Source organism: Globicephala melas, chromosome 3, assembly GCF_963455315.2.
Source record: "Globicephala melas chromosome 3, mGloMel1.2, whole genome shotgun sequence".
Lineage (NCBI taxonomy): Eukaryota > Metazoa > Chordata > Mammalia > Artiodactyla > Delphinidae > Globicephala > Globicephala melas.
Genome location: NC_083316.1, coordinates 26,170,029 through 26,190,954, shown reverse-complemented (window position 1 = coordinate 26,190,954; position 20,926 = coordinate 26,170,029). Strand labels below are relative to the sequence as shown.

The window sequence follows — 20,926 nt, the reverse complement described above, 5'->3', positions numbered from 1 at the left end:
ACACGATGTTAGCTGAAGAAAGAAAGCTAAGTCCTTAGAAGAAAAGATGAGATCTTAGATGACAGACTGGACAGTCATAAGGGGAGAGGAGATTGTGAGGTCAAGGGCAGCGCGGTGTATAAGGAAAAGAGATGTACCAGCTCCTGTACTACTACTCTGAAAATGGGCGTCACAAAAGTGGGAGACACTGGTTATTCCTCGTTTAGAGGGGGTGACTGGGACCTAAGGAAATCCAACTGAGGAAGGGAAGCAAAAGCACAGAGAACACAATGCAATGACTCCCCCATGGGGGGGTCCCAGGCCCAGAAAACAATGAGAGATGTGATTTATAAACTGCAATGAAGAGTTTGAGCAAGGGGACTTGGAATGGCTGTACCAAGAGGGGTCTGAATGTCTGGACAGATTCAAAGGTGAGGGGTGAGGAAGACCAGGAAGAATAAAACAATTTCTGGGTAAATTTTAAAGGGACAAAGTTTTTTTTTTTCCCCCCCAAACAGCAGTGGCCTGGGAAATAAATGAAATTAGGACTATAAAAAACCAAACAGGCATCCCAAAGGGGAGCCAGGCAGGATGGTAGTAAGCCAGAACTTGATGTTGGTCTGATGGGAGAATATTTCCTGGGTAGAATTAGCCAGCTCAGAGGTGGTGGTGGTCGAGACGCACTAGGACAACAGATACTTTAGTAAACAGAAGGCTCACTGATTCTATCTCCTTCACGACGATGGGCCCCACGCAACAGAATCTATTTCTTTTCTTTTTGTTCTTTTTTTTTATATATACAACAGAATCTAGAAGAGTATTTTAGAAAAAATAAATCTGAGTCAGAAAGCAAAGGAGAAGTAAAAATGGCACACTGATTCAGCAAGCAGGGCCACGAAAGAAGAAAGGAGTCTTTCACAGAAAGAAGAAAGGTTAAACAGAAACGTAAGTGAGTCTTTCCCAAAGGAGGCAGATGCGAACCACTAGAGGCGGATCCAATTACTGCCCCCCACCCCCAAACATAGCAGAAAGCAGTGCTACTCGAGCCCCGGAATATTCAAAACCTGAGGAAAAACAAATCTCATGGAGCAGGTGGCAGAGGTATTAGCCTTTACCAGCTCATTAGGACAGAAGCTTCAGAACTCCTGACAGCAGGTTTGGTTCAGGAATCTGCAGAGGGTGTTTTTCCAGTTGCGTAAACTGGGGAGGAGAGATGCAGCTTCCTCCAGGCTAAGCACGTCTATGCCAAGAGGCAGTGGAGATGGAAAAGGAGGCCCAGGACTGAAAATGTCTGCTCTTGAGAACTGGAACCTCTGGCAGAGGTACAGTCCACACCCAACGCAGTACATCAGGGAGGCCTTCGCTTTCATCTCAAAGTATAAATGCAAATCAAGAGGCTTTTGAATAGAAATGAAAAGCGCTTTAAGCAGGACCAGATTGATTTTCCTCCACCCAGACTGGGAGGTAGATTCTTGCCGCTGGGTTTAAATTCATGGTCATAGACTCCAAACAACTGCTATAGACTGACTGGCATCTTTTTAAGAAAAGCCAAGAATATTTTTTACCATCAATCTTCTTTTACTTGCTATTACTGAGTCTGTGCTATAGCCTTGGGAGACCATTCTCCATGGGTCTCTCCCATTTCTGTGCGGCTTGTGACCAGGGGCACAGGCTGTTTCCACTCTGGATTTATCTATCTTTTCAAGGATGTTGGATGAACAGCCTTGAAGGTTAGAGACAGTGTCTCAGAAGGAAGGGCCTGGCTTGTTCACTGTCCAGTATAATCACGTCTCTTTCTGGAGCAAAGGGCCATCAAGTTTGCTTCTAGCCCATCATAAAAGATTCAGGTTGCCTACGTTCAGGGTTCCCAGCTGTGAAGCAAATCCACTGTGTATGCATCTATCTGAGGCCCTCTGCTTCACTTCCATAGGCGGGGGGAGTGGGAATTATGCAAACAGGAAGCTCTAAACTGAGACCGAATCCTAAACTGGGATTAGAGAAAGCCAAAAGTTACTTGCTGTGCCATGAGTAATAAAGTCATTTGTCTCTGACTCAGGAATCTCATGTCTTCTACCAGCATCCATGAAACTGTAGTGTAAAAACCTCAGACTTTTTTCAGTTCTTGACGGGGTCTTTGGCAAAATTAAATAAGATCCTAGGAACAAAATTTTGCCTGGGACAACTGTCCAGGGGCTAGGAATTGGTTCCTTTTTTTTTAACATGTCAAGGGTGTGGGGCCAACGACTTGAGACCATTATGGGTCCATTTACTCTTTGTTCATTTACATTTCACTAAAAAGTAAAGTACACAAGAGACATGCCGTTGAACAAATTCAACTTTCTTGGAGCTGAAACAGCCATATTTGTTACAGTAGAAGACAGCCCAGTCTGCAGATGGAGAACAGGAACCATCTCCACCCAGCACCCAGCATCAAGTACGTCATTTTTCTAAGATGGAACAAAACAAGAAATCAGAATGATCAAAGGAGGCCATTAAGTACTTTGAGTTTTAACTCAAAACGTCAAGGAAATTTAAGTTTGGATGTTAATTGTTTTAGATTTGAACATCTTTGGATTATGACTTGCAAAGGGATTTGAATTTGTTGGTATTTTAATTGTTTGAATATCATTATTATGTTGACACTTTATCTCATTGCAGAACCTCTGAAAAGCTGCACTGGACAATGTGGCTAGAAATAATTTTGGATGAGAAATAGCATAGGGATTGAGTTTTAGCTTCTGGCAAATTTTAGTCCTCTGGAGGTGGGGAGCAAACCATCATTACTCATGAGACAGGCCCCCTGGGTCCAAACTAAAACTCTAGTACTTAGAAATGTCCTATAACTGCTGTCCAAAGCATTTATGAGATCTCCGTGAACACACTGTGATTAATATAGTGCTTAACTCCTAAGCACCTGTCTTTCTCAGCTAACTCTTGAAGCCTTACAAACAAACCATGCAAAGTATGGCTTTTATCTCCAACTATTTCCATTGAGTAAGAACATCTGATCCCCAGGAAAACTGCAGGAGGACTGGTTGCACCCAGCTCATGCCATGTTTTTACGGTTCCCAACACCTGAGAGAGAAAAAAAAAATCTGCAGATGTGACAGAAGACATCCAAGCTCCAAATCCCTAGGAAGCCATGCTGGCTCATCCCCCTGGTCAGTATCTACAGGACAGGGGAGGGTGGTGAATTCTCTATCATGCTTCAGTCACACTAAGCTTATTTTTAGGCTTCCAGAGGAAGCTCATTTTCCAAATCTCTGGGGCAAATGTTCGAGTGGCCAAAGGAGAAGCAGATGGCCATCAGAGGCCAGCGCTGGGAATGAAAAACCATTCAGAAAAAGGGAATGGGAAAAACAATAAATCAGCCTCAAGTAGCAAGAAGCCTGTGCGTTGACTGCAGAAATTCAAACACAAATCTCCTGCTACGCTAGACTCACTGCTTTCCAACAAAGAGACGAACTCAGCACTGAAGAAGAAAACAGTAAAACTGAAAAGTAAAACTCCCCTCCCCTCCCCGCCCCCCGCAGCATGCTCTGGTCCACACAGAGCGTCAGATGCAGCTGGGGGAGAAGCAGCAGCTGATGTCAACTGAGGTGCTCAGGCTGTTGCTTCGCAAATGAAATAATACCGCCCTTGTTCTATCTGAGCCCATTTCCCGTGTTCTCCCATTTATCATCCCCAAACAATGTGAACAGGCTTAACACACTTTGTTGGTGATGACGTGGATGATTTTTAGGCATACAAATTAAGTAGATCCCTTGGTCTTTCAGAAAGGTGAGGCAAAGAAATCACCTTTAAGGGTACAGAAGTGTAATCAGTCATTGGCCCACATCTGCCCCTCCTGTGGTGCGTTTGTAGGTGTCACCCTCCCAAGGAGAGGACAGTATCCTCAAGGGACTCTCAGTTCATCAAAAAGAACAGGAGATGCAGATGCAAGAAGGAGATGCCCTCCTTGGTATCAATTTCAAATCGGGCAAGGCAAGTCCAGACATTCTCTACAAAGCAAGAGAATGCTCACTGTCGCCGTGTTCCCATGACCTAGTGAGAAGACTGGGGTTTGGAGTTCTTCTCTGGGGTTGTGGGCTGGCTAGTGAAGGCAGACCCTTGGGTCATTTCTCAGCAGAAGCCGGCTGTCTGCTCGCCTTGGACACATCTCTGGGAGCAGCAGGCCTGTGATATGCTTAGTCCTAAATTCTAGAAGGATAAAATGCAAGTTGTGTGTACACAGGTAGGAAAACCGCAAGACACACAAAATGTAGACGTGGGAGCGCTATCAAAAGAGAAAAAGAGGGCTTCCCTGGTGGCGCAGTGGTTGAGAGTCCACCTGCCGATGCAGGGGACATGGGTTCGTGCCCCGGTCCAGGAAGATCCCACATGCCGCGGAGCGGCTGGGCCCGTGAGCCATGGCCGCTGAGCCTGCGCGTCCGGAGCCTGTGCTCCGTAACGGGAGAGGCCACAACAGTGAGAGGCCCGCGTACCGCAAAAAAAGAAAAAAAAGAAAAGAAAAGAAAAAGAAAGGCATGCAAAAGACCTAAGAAGTAAACAGGAAGATTGGCAGGAAAGAAAATAAGAGATGAACTATCTGAGGTGCCTTAATATAGCCTCTGAGTCAAATCCAATTCAGGAATAATGGTAAACAGGTCAGATTTTTCCAACACCTTTTTTCTATGCAAACATTTTAAGGAAGTTTTACATGATACAATGGCTTATTGTAACAGAAAAAGACTGTTTTAACTGGACATGCCACTTAGGCAGATTTTAGAGAAACAGTAACTGGTTATGTTGAGGACATTGTGGTGAAATTTTGGTCTGCTGCTAAGTTCCAGGCAGTACCCTAAGACCATCTGCTGCCTTTTGCCGCTCAACACAAGCTGTACTCTGAGTTCTTTTTTTTCCAAGAGTGGCGTTGAGTTCACGCTGATTTGCTGGTATATGTTTCTAAGGGCATGCACTTCTTGAAGAATTGGACCGGAAAGCTGAGATGTGTTCCGTGGAGCCCACAGGGGAAGTAGTAATAGGGGAGGTGGTCCCAGGCTCACACATGATCTCCCACAGCAGGGGTCGGAAAACTGCTGCCTGGGGGCCACATCTGGCCCCATACCTGTCATTGTAAAGTTTTACTGGAACACAGTCATGCCCATCAGTTTGCTCATTGCCTATGACTGCTTTTGCACTGCAAAGGCAGAGGTGAATGGTTGCAACGGGGACTGTTTGGCCAGCAAAGCCTGAAATATTTATGAGCTGGCTTTTACAACTGCCGACCTCTCATCTACAGGAATAACTCATACCCGAGCTCTATCCATTGCCCCACCTCCATCCCTATCCAAAATCATTGGGAACAAGCTGAAGAATTTTAAGAAACATAACTTTATGAGTTGAAGGGAAAGTACTGACAAGTAGAGACATTTTAAGGAAGCTACTGCTGGAGACAAGGCTTACTGTTCTACCACAGTATTTCCTCTAAAAACATCTGTGTCATCCAGGCTTTTGTGATTTCATCTTTATGTTTCATTTAAAAATGATCCTGATAAGAAACTCATTTGAAGGCTTCCCTGGTGGCGCAGTGGTTAAGAATCCACCTGCCAGTGCAGGGGACATGTATTCGATCCCTGGTCCAGGAAGATCCCACATGCCACGGAGCAACTAAGCCCGTTGTACCACAACTACTGAGCCTGCGCTCTAGAGTCTGCGAGCCACAACTACTGAGCCCGTGTGCCACAACTACTGAAGCCCGTGCACCTAGAGCCCGTGCTCTGCAACAAGAGAAGCCACCGCAATGAGAAGCCTGCGCACCACAACGAAGAGTAGCCCCCACTCGCCGCAACTAGGGAAAGCCCGTGTACAGCAGCGAAGACCCAATGCAGACAAAAATAAATAAATTAATGAAAAAAATGCACATACTTTGCTAAGTGTCATAGGGTTATTGGCCAGCATTTGACCTGGTTTAATCGCATTGCTTTGTTAGCAAACATACGGCTTAGAAGAGATTGAAAGGGTTTTGTGTGTGTTTTGGTCTTTGTTGTTGTTGGTGGTGGTGGCGGTGGTGGGAGAAGGGGAGAAAATGGCTTGGAGAAGAAGAAAGGAGAGGTTTCTGGGGAGGATGCAACCTCTTAGGGGAGAGGGGAGAGAATGGGTGCCTCAGTGGGGGTTTAGAACAGTATGAGGATACTGGGCTCCAGGAAACCTGGGGAGAGAGGGTCCAACAAGTAAGGAGGAGCAAATGACAAGAGGCCGGAGGGTTCAAAGGTAAACAAAATCCCACTCAAAATTCTGCTTAGGATCAGTCCTGCCTTCAGAAAAAAAACGGGGGTTGGGGGAGAAGGAAACTTACTCCTTGGTGGTAACCAAGGAGCTCTGCTTGCAGAACCCAGTTCTCCAGGCAGCCGGCTGGCCCTGCTCCCTTTCTCCATGGACCCGTCAGACTGCTTCCTGCCTTTCCACCCTCTGGGCCCCTCTCCTTTGGTCCAGGCTCTGCTGACTTCTCCGTGGAGCTATAGCAAACACCTCCACCTCCATCTGCCTTTCTTCAGCCCAGCTCTTCCTCTACCTTACTGCTTGAGGAACCTTAAAACAAAAACTCTGACCCTGTAACTCAACTTTAAAATCATCAGTGAGTATATAGCTTGTAAAATAAGTCATAGTTTTTTAGTGTGGAACTAAAAGCATGGGCTGGACATTTGCACTTAATTGACTATTTGTTGATTCTTGAAAAAGCCTTAAAATTTCCTATTTGTGGACCACTGTATGTGTTATTTTTCCACTCCAGGGTGTCACCCACTCCTGTGGGTGTTCCTGTAGAAATCCTATGGAATAGTCAAACATCACCCCATCTACTGAGCCCTGTCTGATCCCTGGATGGAATGAGACACTCCTCCTCTAGCTCAATGTAGCATATGGCTCCTAAAGATTTATTATACGGAAGAGGTGAATATAAAAAGTATAGAAATAACTCTCATTCATTATGGAATATAACAAATCCTGTAACAGAGGAAGACTGACTGCTACCTCTTCGAAGCCCCCAAAGCACTGGGCATGGCGCTCAGCATGTAGATGGCTGTGTCAAAGCTGGCTACAGTCCAGTGTTGGCCAGTACTACGGTTTGGTTGTGGACACCTGCAAGGCCACATTATCAGCTTCTGAGATTGTGTCCGGTGCCAGTGGGATGACTGTTAGGAGGGATTAGAAATGTCCGCTTTGGGGGCTGAAGACGGGGTGTGCAGTGCCATGCAGGCTACCTATTTGCCACCATTAGCTTAAAAGAGAATTCTACAAATATTTATTAAGTAAATATGTTCGTTTCTAGGGGAAATAAATTTGAATATCAGCTTTACCAACAAATTTTTGAAAACATCTACTCCTTTATAAATCAGGAGATGTCTTTCTGATTTTTAAGTTTTTTTTTTTTGCGGTACACGGGCCTCTCACTGTTGTGGCCTCTCCCACAGGCTCTGGACGCGCAGGCTCAGCGGCCATGGCTCACGGCTCCAGCCCCTCCGCGGCATGTGGGATCCTCCCGGACTGGGACACGAACCGGTGTGCCCTGCATCGGCAGGCGGACACTCAACCACTGCGCCACCAGGGAAGCCCTAAGTTGTTTTTTTTTTTATACATCTTTATTGGAGTATAATTGCTTTACAATGTTGTGTTAGTTTCTGCTGTAAAACAATGTGAATCAGCTATATGTATATGTGTATCCCCATATCCCCTCCCTCTTAGGCCTCTCTCCCACCCTCCCTACCCCACAACTCTAGGTGGTCACAAAGCACCGAGCTGATCTCCCTGTGCTTTGCAGCAGCTTCCCACTAGCTATTTTACATTTGGTAGTGTATATATGTCAGTGCTACTCTTTCACTACCTCCCAGCCTCCCCCCCCACCCCCGTGTCCTCAAATCCCTTCTCTACGTCTGCTTCTTTATTCCTGCTCTGCCAGTAGGTCCATCAGTACCATTTTTCTAGATTCCATATGTATGCATTAGCATACGGTATTTGTTTTTCTCTTTCTGACTTACTTCACTCTGTACGACAGACTCTAGGTTCTAAAATGTGAGAAACAGACAAATGGAATTGGCAATGAGAGAAAGCAGAGATGACAGAAAGCCGGAGGGATTAGAAAAGTCTCTGAGGAATGAGGGGCTTCAGAATTTCGAGAGTCAGGAATAGAAGGAAGGATATCCCAAGTTAAGAAGTAAGGGGAAGAACCAGAAGGGAGAGGCATGGATTTCTTTTTTCTGCAAACATCATTCACTGAGCTACATCAGTACTTATGTAAAAAGCTAGGCAAGCAAACACAGTTACAGTAGGGGGTGGGTGAGGAGAATTCTATTCATTGTAAATGGCTCTACTTCTTTAAGGAATTTCTGCCCTGGATTCCAGAGGGGAACTTCTGATCTCTCATATTCTGCTGTGTTTTTATTTCCAGGCTCTGTACTACCATGTTGCCTACAATGTGGTGAAAAAGCAAAAAAAAAAAAAAAAAACAACCAAAAAACAAACCAAAACCCCTTCAAATCTTCCACTTCTCATGAAGTCTTCAAGTCAGGTGTGCTTTTTTCTAGCATACATTGCCTATTTGTCTAATTCACCTATGCACTGTCAAAGTGATTTTCCTAAAAAAACACCAAAACCCCAGCACAATAACTGGAATTGAAACTAAGTGGAGATATCCTGTTTCTCTTAAGAGAGTGAGACTGTGTATCAGCACCATCTCCATGTAAAGTCTCCAAAGACACATACATCTCAAGGATTTCTGTTACCTTAAAGGCTTAGCAAAGCTCATAAATGAATAAGATATATTCATTTATAATATATAAGATATATTCATTTATAAGTCACAAAATCCTGTTTTTTCCCCCGTGTGGTTGCCATCATTTTGTCTATTTCAGTTCCATTTCTGCACTGCCACCTTCCTTCAATCCTAATATACTCTACTTCACATTTCGATGGGCAGACCACAGACTTCAACTCCCAGTGGACATATACAACTAAATTAATAAGGATGATATTTATAAGAGGAAAATTCATAACAAGGGGCAGGGCTAAAAGGCATCTTGTAATACTGTAATGGAATATCCAAAGATTGGAACCAACTTACTTGACGTGATAAAGTCACTTCATGACCACTATGGTGTCAGTTTCATCCAAGTTAATGTGGAGGCAAAGAAACTTTATTACGTGCCCTGATAGTCCACATTTTATTTCCACTGAAATGTGAAGGAATTTTTCAAATCCAAAAATGATAATAAAGTTGACTGTATACCAAGGGGATTTCTTTAAAGTGTATTTCCTACGGCTCCATGCTGTGATGTCAACCATTATAGATGGTGTAGCCATCAGGCACTCCCGACACAGATTCATGATGTATAACTCTATGCTACTATACTAATGTCACATATACTATAAAACACAAAACGATCTGAAATGAGATAAAAATCTATACAAGTTCTAATACTTTCTGCCCACACTGCAAGGGGACTATCTGACTCCGCCCCAACCCTGCCCTGGGGTGTGCTCACCCTACTGAGACCATGGCGCTGGGAGGCTGTAGCTTACAATATTTGCTTTCCTATGCAAATCACTTGAGCTGTTTACTTCCTTGAGAACTGCAAACTGCTCGGATGAAAATGCAGCACAAAGCCAGGTAACGAGTTGGAACAGGCCCCAGAAAAGCGTGCCAGGGGAATAAGCCTAATTCAAACGTCAGCAGTTTTCTGGGCAATGCATCCAGGCCAAATAATTATTCTTACCTTATTTCCCCCCCCACCTATTTAAATAATCACTTCATCTCCTTAAGTACGAAACCAAATCAAACAAAAAACCACCCCCGAGTTTAAATCTTATTTTCTTAGACTAACGATCCTTGCAGACTTGTCTGTCTTATCTCGCTCTGACAGTTCCACATACCGCAACGAGCTTCACGCAGCCTCTTTTTTTTTTTTTTTTGCTGTACACGGCCCTCTCACTGTTGTGGCCTCTCCCGTTGCAGAGCACAGTGGCCATGGCTCACGGGCCCAGCCGCTCCGCTGCATGTGGGATCTTCCCGGACCGGGGCACGAACCCGTGTCCCCTGCATCGGCAGGCGGACTCTCGACCACTGCGCCACCCGGGGAGCCCCAACACGCAGCCTCTTTGACGTGGCCTGAGTTACCTAAAGAGTTGCTTAAGGAACATCTAAATGCACTGAGATCTACTTGGGGAAGTCTAAGATGCTGAGGGGAAGGAGAGGGTAGTTCACAGCTAGGGACGGTGGAGAGAAGAGCATACAACCCGTGGGAATTATGGATCAGTACGATTTCCTGCCTGCTTTGGGCTGTCGGTGGGAATAATACAGCTTCTGCAATAACCACACCAGTCCATATACCAGGAACTGATGTCTGCGAAGGCAATGACAGCCAAGGTCTGCAAGCAAGTCTGTGTTCACAAAGGATGCAGAACGGGCTCGGGGGTCTGTGCTTCCAAGTTTCCCACAAGCAGCACAACCACCATAGCTTCTCTCCCTGCGTCCCAGACTGCAGGAAGGAGGAAGGTATAGTTGGGGGCCTAAAAGCTCCTCTTATCTCAAAGCCATGCACAGATTGGTCCCTGGGCTTCATCCAGCTCCCAGCCAGGAGACTCTTAGGGACCCTGCCACTTTGGGTCACGTCTGGAAGTTGCCATGTGGCTAACAAAGGTGTGTGGTCGAATTGGCTGCTTTACAGTGGCCACCATCTTTCAAAGGTTTGCTTTTTAAAAAGCATCAGAATCACCTGGGAAGCTTCTGAAACTAGACCCCACTCAGATCTGCCAAACAGGCCTTCCAGCGTGGCACCTGGGGATCAGATGATCAGCCTAAACCGTACCCTCCCTGTGCATTTTAACATACACGAGAGCAGGGAGCTACCTGTGTACATTCACGCGTCTGCTACACACAGCTCTTCCCCTCACGTGTTTGAGATGCGTTCATCTTTTCCTTCCAGGCCCTTCTGCTTTCCCCTCGCTGCTGCCTTGGCTATAATATGACTTATCCAGGGGAACAAGTTTGCTCTCAGCAGAGCTCAGCGATCTTCTCTCTCACCAAGGATTTCTAGCCTATAAAACAGCAAGTATAGAGCAGCCAACCCCCAAGGTTCCTGGTGGCCCTGACCCTGTATATGACTATGTACCAGAACCTGCATCTTGAGACTCGAGGTTCCATGCTGTCTTCCCTGGGGCCTTTTTGGCTAGTCTTTTCACCGACATTCCACCTACTACTTCACCAACTCCCTGGGGATAGTCAATCCTTTGTTGTGGTTGATTTGTTAAAAGTTCCCTTTTCTAAGTTCCCTTTCTAGCTGCTAGCAGCTCTGGAAGCGTAACCAAACAGAAAATAGGAAATCTACTTAATGAGGTGGTTCCACTGATGTCCTATTTTAAGGGAAGGGATGCTGTTCTCCCAGTGCTATACTTGGAAAAATGATCTTATATACACTGATATTTGTATACCAGATGGAAACTCCCAAAAGGGAGAGGCAGATACAAACAACGAATGCCCACTATGTGCCATGCCCATTTAAAATTCGTGGTGTGCAGGGCAAGGCGGGCAAGTCAATGGAAGGTAACTAAGCCTTTTGATGAGGGGCATGCAGGAGCATTAAGGAGTGAGAGAGGGCACATTGACCGTCCACCTTTCTGCCCACCTGTCCAACCATCCATAATACATATTGAGAGCCAACTGTGAGCAAACCTGACAGGAGCCCTGGCCCCGTGGATTCTCTACTCATGGGGAAGATGATGGTAAGCAAGCAGTCATATGTATAAATATGTCTTTACAGTCTGTGTTAAGGGTCACGACGGAAAATACAGTATGTATTACAGGCATGAAGGATATGTGTGTCCAGGAAGACTTCCTGGAGGAGGTGAGTCCTAAAGTTAGATAAGTAGAAAGTGGAAGCCCAAGGAGAAGGAAAGACTTCCTGACCCACGAGCAGATGGAAGACGTCTCTAAGCAGTGGCTGCCACTACCCTGTGCTCAGAGGGACCCTGAGATGCAGCAGCAGGGCCCACCTGTGCCCATATGGGCAGCCTGTCTTAACACCCTCCCCTCGAGGCTTTAGTAAAGAACATTTGCTCCCCTTACAAAAAGCTCGGGGAGTCCTGAGCCAGTGTCTCTCTGCATTAATAGTTTTACTCTGTGAAGACCTGATTTTTCAGTCAGACACTGGGACCTTCCTGTTTTAACAGTAATCGCAAGTTTACACTCTTGGTGCTCTCTGTTCCTTGCATTAGCCTCTAAGTTCGATTCACCAGAAAAATCTAGCTCAGGCCCCAAACAACAGACAATCCCACACTCTGACTTCACCAGCAATGGCCCCCTCAGACACGTCACTGCAAGCCCTCAGTGCCCAGGCTCTTTACCACGTATTCAATCCAAATAAAACACAAGAGAGCCTCTCCTTTCTCTCCGCACACAGATGGACATCTACCCCCAGAATGTTGCCTTTTCCAAAAGACTGTGATTCAGGTTCCCACACCTCAGGGTTAAGCCATCAACAAACGAAGAATCAAACACCAACATCAGACTTACGGAATCATAAGATCCAGTTTGGCTTTTCTTTTCTCCTTTTGAGAGGTGAAGTCCTTTATTCCTTCTTAAACCCTAATAACCCCAAAGTTCTCCAAGATTTTCCAAACCAGTGATTCCAAAAATGTTAGAACTGATTCCCTTGATGCCAAAGGAAACCGGATACAGGTCTGCTGATTGATGTGCTAAACAAAATCTTCCCAGCTGAGCTTCGACAATTGCAGATTTGGCAACAACAATCATTACTTCCATTTTTGTTCTGTTTTTGTTAGATATATAAAAAGGGAAAGACAGGTTCCTAATCACTCAAGAGGTATCACCCATTCCACATCCTGTTATATTAAAACTCTTCTTCCTCTCTTCATTTTAAAAAGAGCCACTCCCTCACAAGGCCAGATATTTTTTTTTCCTTAAAAACCTCATTTAAAAAAAGATGAACTAGATACAAACTATTATATGTAGGATGGATAAACAACAAGGTCCTACTGTATAGCACAGGGAACTGTCAATATCCTGTGATAAACCATAATGGAAAAGAATATGAAAAAAAATGCATAGCTGAGTCACTTTGCTGTGCAGCAGAAATGAACACAACACTGTAAATCAACTATACTTCAATAAAATTAATTTAAAAATAAATGAACTATAATTACCTACACTTGAGAAAGGATACTCACTTTTTTCAATAGCTACTAATAATGCCTGTGGCACTCATTTTATTGGAGGGCTCTAAAGTTCTCAAATGTTAGCCTTAGTCCAAATCACCGGGAAGGCTTATTAAAAAAATTTTTTTAGATGCCACCTCGGAGTTTCTGATTTAGCAGGTCTGGGGTGGGACCTGAGGATTTTTATTTCTAACAAATTTCCAGGTGATTCTGATGCTGCTGGTCTGGGGAACTTTGAGAACCACTGTTCTACAGATAGATTTATGATTGAGAACTACGTACTGAGTATGTATTGAATACAAGGTACTTCATTGGATACTGGGGGTCCAACGAGGTATACCTGACTTCAAAAGTTTATAAATGTAAGTATTTTCTTTCTTCTCCCAGAAAAGATATGTAGCAACAAATAAATAGAAAACAGCAGATGCTAAATGCCAGGTGAGCAGTGATTAGTAGATTTGGGAGCGCGCCAGGGAGGGCTGTGTGCGGACACATGCACGGTGTGTGTGTGTGTGTGTGTGTGTGGTGTGTGTGTCTGTGTGTTTAGGGCTGCCAGGAGCATATACAAGAGGAAAGGCAGCACAGGCAGGCTGGAGCCAACGGCTCCACGTTAAGGAGTTGTGATTGTAACTTCAGTGTGATTGAGACCCACTGAAGGACTTTCAACGAAGTGACATGGTCAGATTCTCACTTAAAAATTGTCACTGCAGAGCAGAAGACAAAGTGGAGAAGAAAGCCTTGAGAAAGAATGGCCAATCGGGCGGATGGGGACCACAGTCGGTATGGGGGAGGGGACTAGACTCAGCTATTTCTGAGACCAGGCTGGCAGTCTTGGAGATGGGGATGTCTGTGGAAGGTGGAGGGAGGGCCCCCCTCCTCCCTCTGAAGCCAGACCCCCCTGAGATGGCTGACAATCACGCACATGCCTGTGGGATTTCCCCGACCCATCCTTGTTCCCTTTTTCTTGCCTCTGCCCCTCACACTTGATGTTCACCACATGGTTCTATTCTAAGCATGGCCCGAGCTCTTCGAAAGGAAAACCTCGTGGCTGTTTCCTGTAGCCGTGGAAAGATAACTCACAAGGGTGCTCATGGCAGATCCTGAGTGTCTGTATTGCTTTTGCTCCACCTAAGCGCTTGGAGCGTCCACGACTTACAGGTGCAAGAAGAGTCCAAGTCAGAGCGGAACTCGGCTGCAGGTTGAATCATTATCATCTGGGAAGTAAAAGGCTTTGTGACTTAGCTGATTAAAATAGTACCAGGTTTCTTTCGTTTAAGTGGTTTGATAGTGTTTAAAAATTATAAAACAAAGAGTCTTGGATTGTAAACACAGAACTGAAACATTTCTTTTTCTCAGTAGTTCAGCACCTCTGGAAGACCCAGCAGGGCAGACCCTGAGCAGATTGTGAAGGTGGGAAAATGTCGTGTGCCCACTTCCTGGCCCTGCAGGGCTCTGGCTCACACCCGGGTCGTCTGGCTTGAAACCAGAGCTCAAGAGAATGGCTGAGAGATGGTGGGCGTTCAGGCAAGGGTGACGAGCCAGGGAAGAAGCCCGGGGTCCCCTCCTCCATGATGCTTTGTGAGGGGGGTGCAGTGGAAGGTGAAGTGGGGCCAGGTGGTGTCCGGGGCACACAGAAGGCAGAACTAACTGTCAAAGCAGGATGAGTGCTGGTTTCTCCACCGACGATAGCGGGTTTGGGATCTGCGTACGAGAGCTGGGGGTGACGGGACGGAGAAACCCAAAAGTACGGCCCTGAAGCGTGTGTACTCGTGGGGGACGATTGCTCGGAGTCATTTGTTTCTCCTTAAAGGCAACCTAAAATTTCCCAAATAAAGTGTGTGATGATGGAATGCACTGAAATTCCTTTGGCAAAATTGTGATAATAAGCATACACAACAATATGTGATTAACTGGCAAACTTTTTAAAGATAATGTTATTGGTGATGATGGGACCCGGGCACTGCTGGAAGTGTAAATTAGTAAATAAGCACTTCTACTGCTACAAGCTATCTAAGCAAATAAGAAAATGAAAAACGTGCACAGAGCTACATGGACAAACATGCTCTGTACAGAATTCTTTATAATTTTTAAAATTAAATATATGTGTGACTGATGTAAATGGAATTTCTGGTAGAAAATTAGTAAAATAAATTACGGCATATCCATGTTATAAAATATTAGCCATTACAAATCATATTTCAGAAGACCCTTTAATGACACGGGGAAATGTTCAGGATCATATCATTAAGACCATAGCAAGTTCCACAAGTATGTTAATATAAGGTCAATTAAAAATATATATATATGTGCTTAAGAAAAAAAAATCAAGTAGAAAGGCATAGCAAAATGTTAAAGACGGCTATCTTTGAACAGGAGGATTGTGGGTGATTTGTATTGTCTTTTGCAGGTTTTTGGGGGTCAAACAACCCATTTATATAGTGGAAACATTACTTTTGGAACCAGAACAACTCATTTAACTTATAATTTAAATTATAATACATTTATAAAAAACGTGATAAAGTTATAAAAGTATAGTAAGTTTAAATTTAAATAAAAACATGTAACACATTTAATAAATGTAATGGCCCATTTATTAGAGCAGTATTTAGTGTAAAAAAATTCCTAGACAAATAATTCCTTAGATTTTTTTGCAAGAGATTATGAATTATGAGATTAAAAAATATATGCAGACTATAACCTCTCTACAGACTACTGTGCCACATTACTGGCTCTGGGCTTTCTCAGAGGAGGTGCAGGTATGTTGCAGAGTTTTCCTCTCTTTAAATCCAGAGCTTACTTAACTCTCCATTGAAAACTGGCTGAGCTGGGCAGGGCACAGCTGACGAGCAGTGGGATCTGTTCAGCAGGGGCGAGCTCTCCAGACTGTGGGCATGTGAGGGGAGAAGTTGTGGGCTGGAGCCGGGCTGGAGAGCCATGTCTGGTTAGAAAGGTGGGAATAGCGGAGTCAGGCTGGAGTTGAGAGGTCTGCTGGCTGGACTGCCACACACTCCATTCCCCTTCTGTACAGAGGGTGACTGCTGTACCAACAGAGAACGGCAAGGGCAGGGGAGGTCACAGGGAGGAAGGGTGGGTAGACTCAGAAAGATCGTGGCCTCAAAGGATGGGTGGACAATAGTGGGAGAAGAGACACATGATGATCAGCCTGTTCGAGGCTTATCCAGAAAACGTCTCTGCAGGTCATTCCTATAGGGGCTGGAACGTGGCTATTGCCCCATCAGCCCTCTGAGGCTGCCATGATACAGTCAGCTACGAGCCAGGGGTGTAACTGTAATGTTTATGGTGGATAAATCTAGTTAGATTTTGTTGTCATTTTTTCATTAGTTTTCAATGAATGCTTGTCCTGTTGTCTGCTTCTAAATTTATTTAGTTATTTATAACTCAGCACTAGATGTACTGGCTACATTCTAGGGATTCACTGGGAACTCAAGGCAGTCATCGCATTCCTACATCTCATGGAGTTCACAGTTGGACGAGAGAAACAGATTTTAATCAAATAATCACAAATCTAAATGTAACAAGCAGTTCAGGGGAAAGCCATATGGTCTTGGTATGAGAGCTAAGAGATTTAATATAGATTGGATATATTCTGGAAGTTTCTCTGAGGAAGTAACACTAAAGGATCCAAAAGATGAAATGGAGACAACAGACAGAGAGATCAAACATATGGACACCAAGGGGGAAGGGTGGGGTGGGATGAATTGGGAGATTGGGATTGACATATATACACTATTGATACTATGCATAAAATAGATGACTAATGAGAACCTACCATGTAGCACAGGGAACTCTACTCAACACTCTGTGGTGACTTAAATGGGAAGGAAATCCAATAAAAGAGGGGCTATATGTATACATATAGCTGATTCACTTTGCTGCACAGCAGAAACTAACACAACACTGTAAAGCCACTCTACTGCAGTAAAAATTTAAAAAAAACCCCAAAACCAAAAGTGAATTGGAGTCAGTCAGGCAAAGAGGATTCCAGAGAGACAGAACAGCATGTGCAAAGGTCCTACGGCAGATAAATGTACGGTCATCATGAAGGACTGCAGGACGGGCAGTGAGCTTGGTGTGAGGTGAGGCCCAAGAAGTGGGCAGAGGTCAGTCAGGGAGACAGTGGAGGTCATGACCATTAGTGTGGTTTCTATCCTTACCAAAAGTAAAATTAAGGGAAAAAGTAAGGAAAAAGTGGCTACTGAATGGTGTCATAATACAGAGGCGGGAATAATCACACAGCTGTCTCTAAACTGTTTACTTTAACCCCATCCGTTCAGCTCTGATCGACTTGCTTTATAGGTTAGTCTTCTGAGAAAGCTTTCCTTTGAGGGAAAAGCTGTTGGAACCGTTTTTGAAATCAACAATGGGCCTGTACAAGACCTCTGGGAAAATTACAAAAAGTACCACTTCTTCAAGATGTTTTCCTTCTTTTACTGGAAAATTGTCTTAACGTACTGATTTTGTTCGAGCAAAACTCTTTACTGCCATCTTCCAGAAAACTGTCCTCATAAACATAAAAGCCTATGAAGTTTACGATGTAAATGGTGCTCCCTTAGATGTGGCACCTTTGTGCAGTCCACAATCTGCACCACCATACTCAGTGGCCCTGGAACTCCCGTGATCGTAAAGAAAGGGGAAAAGTAACTTTTTCTTCCTTAAATTCAAATAGCATATCATGTAAATGGGAAAAGAGATTTTTTTTTTTGTTGTCTCCTAAGGCAGAGGTCCCCAAACTTTTGGGCACCAGGGACTGGTTTCGTGGAAGACAATTTTTCCTCGGACGGGGTGGGGATGGTCAGGCAGTAATGTGAGCGATGGGAGCAGCAGATGAAGCCTCGCTCGCTTGCCCGCCGCTCACCTCCTGCTGTACGGCCCGGTTCCTAACAGGCCGTGGACTAGTACCGGGGTTTGGGAAACCCTGTTCTAAGGCCTAATTATAAACAAATTTCCCAACACTTACCCATGCTGACTAGGTTCAGTGCTGATGGGAAGGAGTAAGGGTTCCAAATGGCAAAAAGAAAGCACCCTCCCCAGGGCTGGTTGGATGGGGAACAGTGGCTAACAAGGTTTTACACTAAAAATGACGTATCTACCAGATCTGCGATACAAAGAGGAGACCACAGAGCCGCACTGCAACCACAGCTAACCACAAGCCCTCCCGACTCTGTGCCAGACCACGCTGGGGAGCAGCCCACGAGGGCGTGAGGCATCACAGGCTGGGTAAGGAAGCGCTACAAGCCGTGGGAAAGTCCTGATTTCATGAAAACAGGGAGACACATCTATACAACTTCACCTGGATGGGTTCTGTGTTATTTTAACATGCCACTTTCAACCAGACATCTCTCAGTCTAAGTTTAAATTCACAAACGATAGTTTTCAAACACTATATCAAGAAGTAGCAATAAAACCCTTGTATATATTAGACTTCTTAGAAATTGATATACGCACTGAACTCAATACCCAATTGCTCCCGTATTTCCAGTGTCAATTCCAGTGTCATTTTTTTTTTCCTTAAATAAAAAGTATTACCCTCACAGATTTTTCTGGATGATTCTGACAAAAAAATAAAAAGATGCACTCTGGTCCTCTCCCATCCCAGTCTCGACCATACTATCTATATCTATCTCAAGCTTTTATCTCTGATCCTGGCACCCATGTCTTCGGGAAGACATCACCCCAGCAGAGTAGCCCGGGAAAGCACAGGCACACTTACCGCTCCCTGGACGGAAGACGATTCAGTTCCTTCGTCCTCGTCCCCGTCCGGCTCCTGGTCTTCGTTGTCGGTCCAAGAGGACACGTCCTCTACCGAACTGGTCAGATCAGGCAAACTCTTAGATGTTAGCCTGAGGAGGTCCTCTGCAGAGCTTTCCTATGGGGACATAATGAAAGGCCCACGAGTTACCCCATGATGTCAAGGTCAAGGTAAACCTAGCTGAGTCAACTGCGGGTGGTCACGTGCTCCCAATCCAAAGCCTCTATGGAGTGCAGGTTCCACATTTCCAGGGGTGCAAGCATGGCTCACGGGCCCAGCCGCTCCGCGGCATGTGGGATCCTCCCGGACCGGGACACGAACCCACGTCCCCTGCATCGGCAGGCGGACTCTCAACCACTGCGCCACCAGGGAAGCCCCCATTTTTTTTCCTTGATGATTCTATGTTTCTTAGGTGAATGTTTCTATGCGCAATCTAATCTCCCTGAACTTAAGATCCTTCAATGCCCTCCCCTGTCTTACTTTCAGGATATAGTTTAAACTCCTTCATTGGCAGGCTAACATCAGAGATTTGGCCTCTGCCCAGCTCTCCAAACTCACCCCCCTCCATTCTCCCATCCCTTCCATTCAAGCTGTACTGACTTTCAAACACACCGGGCTCTCCCCTGCCCTGTTGCCTTTTCCACCAGCAGCTCCCCTGCCTAGACCACCCTTCCTCTCATGACTAAGGCCTCTCTGGGCAAAGCCTGAGCATCGTCTCCTGCAAGCCTTCCTGGATCACCTCTGGAGGCATTTGCCTCTCCTTTCCCCTCTAACGTCCTCTACTGTTTATCGCCTCGCTGTGTGTGTCTAACTTACTCATCTATCTCCCCTGCTTGTCTGAGAGTTCCTCAAACCATGTCTACTCAGTGCAGTGTCCCCAGGCCTAGCTCAGAGCTTAAACATCCACCATATCTTCCCCTCCCTCATTACTCATCTCACAGGCCCATGGTCATCAGAAAGAGATTAGACTGTTCAGTGAATCACTGTGGGGACTGATAATGCCTCTGCCATGAAAGCAGCCCTTGAACAACGTTTAAAGGTCAACAAAAACAGATGGAATCAGACTCCATTAAGATGAGACTCCAAAGGGGGCTTCATCAACACAGTCCTTCCTTCCTACACACAAATAAGGGCAGAATGGGTTGAGGGATGCAGGCGAGATCAGTGAGACCACGTGACAATCCCAAGGACAAATGAGGCACACACAGGAGCCCAGAGCTCTCCTGGGAAATGACACAGCTCGTGAGGCCAGGGACCGGGGCTGCAGGGCTGATCTGAGGCCAGAGAAAAGGAGCAATGTGTCCTCTCCTCTTTCCCCCATACCAGCAATTTCTACAAGGAAGGAAACACCTGGAGAGTGTTGATCATCATATTCCTTGGGGGCTGACAGAAAAGAGAATAACAAAAAATACCCATCTTACACAAGGGACGTTACAAACTACTACTGAGTTGGCACCTGGTGACAATGTCGTTTGTTACTAGTTTGATGCAGTTTCCACCTTCAAGGTACCTGAAGCTCATTCATTTTAGATCAGTAATTTGTGAAACCATACTTTTAGACTTTGCCCGAGGAAGGGAAAAAGAGCTATTAATGAGAAAGTGAGTTGAGTCCTCTTCTGGGATGTCAATTCTGCTCAGCTATTAATAGAAAGCTTAAAAAAAGTGAAAGTCCCAACTGCTGAGTAAATTTCACAATAGCCACAGGATGGAATACTCCGCGGCCATAAAAAATGCTGCTCTAGAAATTTATTTCCTGATGTGGGAAGCGTTCTTATAGTATGTTACTTACCGAAAAAGCAGGTTAAAAATAATATGTAAGAACTGTATTAATAACAGATGTAATAATAAACTGGATACAATACTGTGTGATAACCATAAAGGAGCACATTTCTCCAAGTGCTCACTGTGACCAACTACATTGTTCAGAACCCTTTATAGTTCATTGAATCTTCCGAACATCCCGTGAAGCAG

At 45.0% G+C, this 20,926-nt stretch overlaps 1 protein-coding gene across 6 annotated transcripts in view; it reads right to left on the bottom strand.

Moving 5' to 3' along the window:
- Positions 1-20,926, bottom strand: part of PDZD2 (PDZ domain containing 2) — a 377,542-nt gene that overhangs the window by 61,646 nt on the left and 294,970 nt on the right. For all 6 annotated transcript variants that reach the window (XM_060295693.1, XM_060295694.1, XM_060295696.1 and 3 more), the window contains one exon: positions 18,917-19,072. In XM_060295693.1, the coding sequence (XP_060151676.1) occupies positions 18,917-19,072 (156 nt within the window). The remainder of the gene's footprint in view (positions 1-18,916; positions 19,073-20,926) is intronic.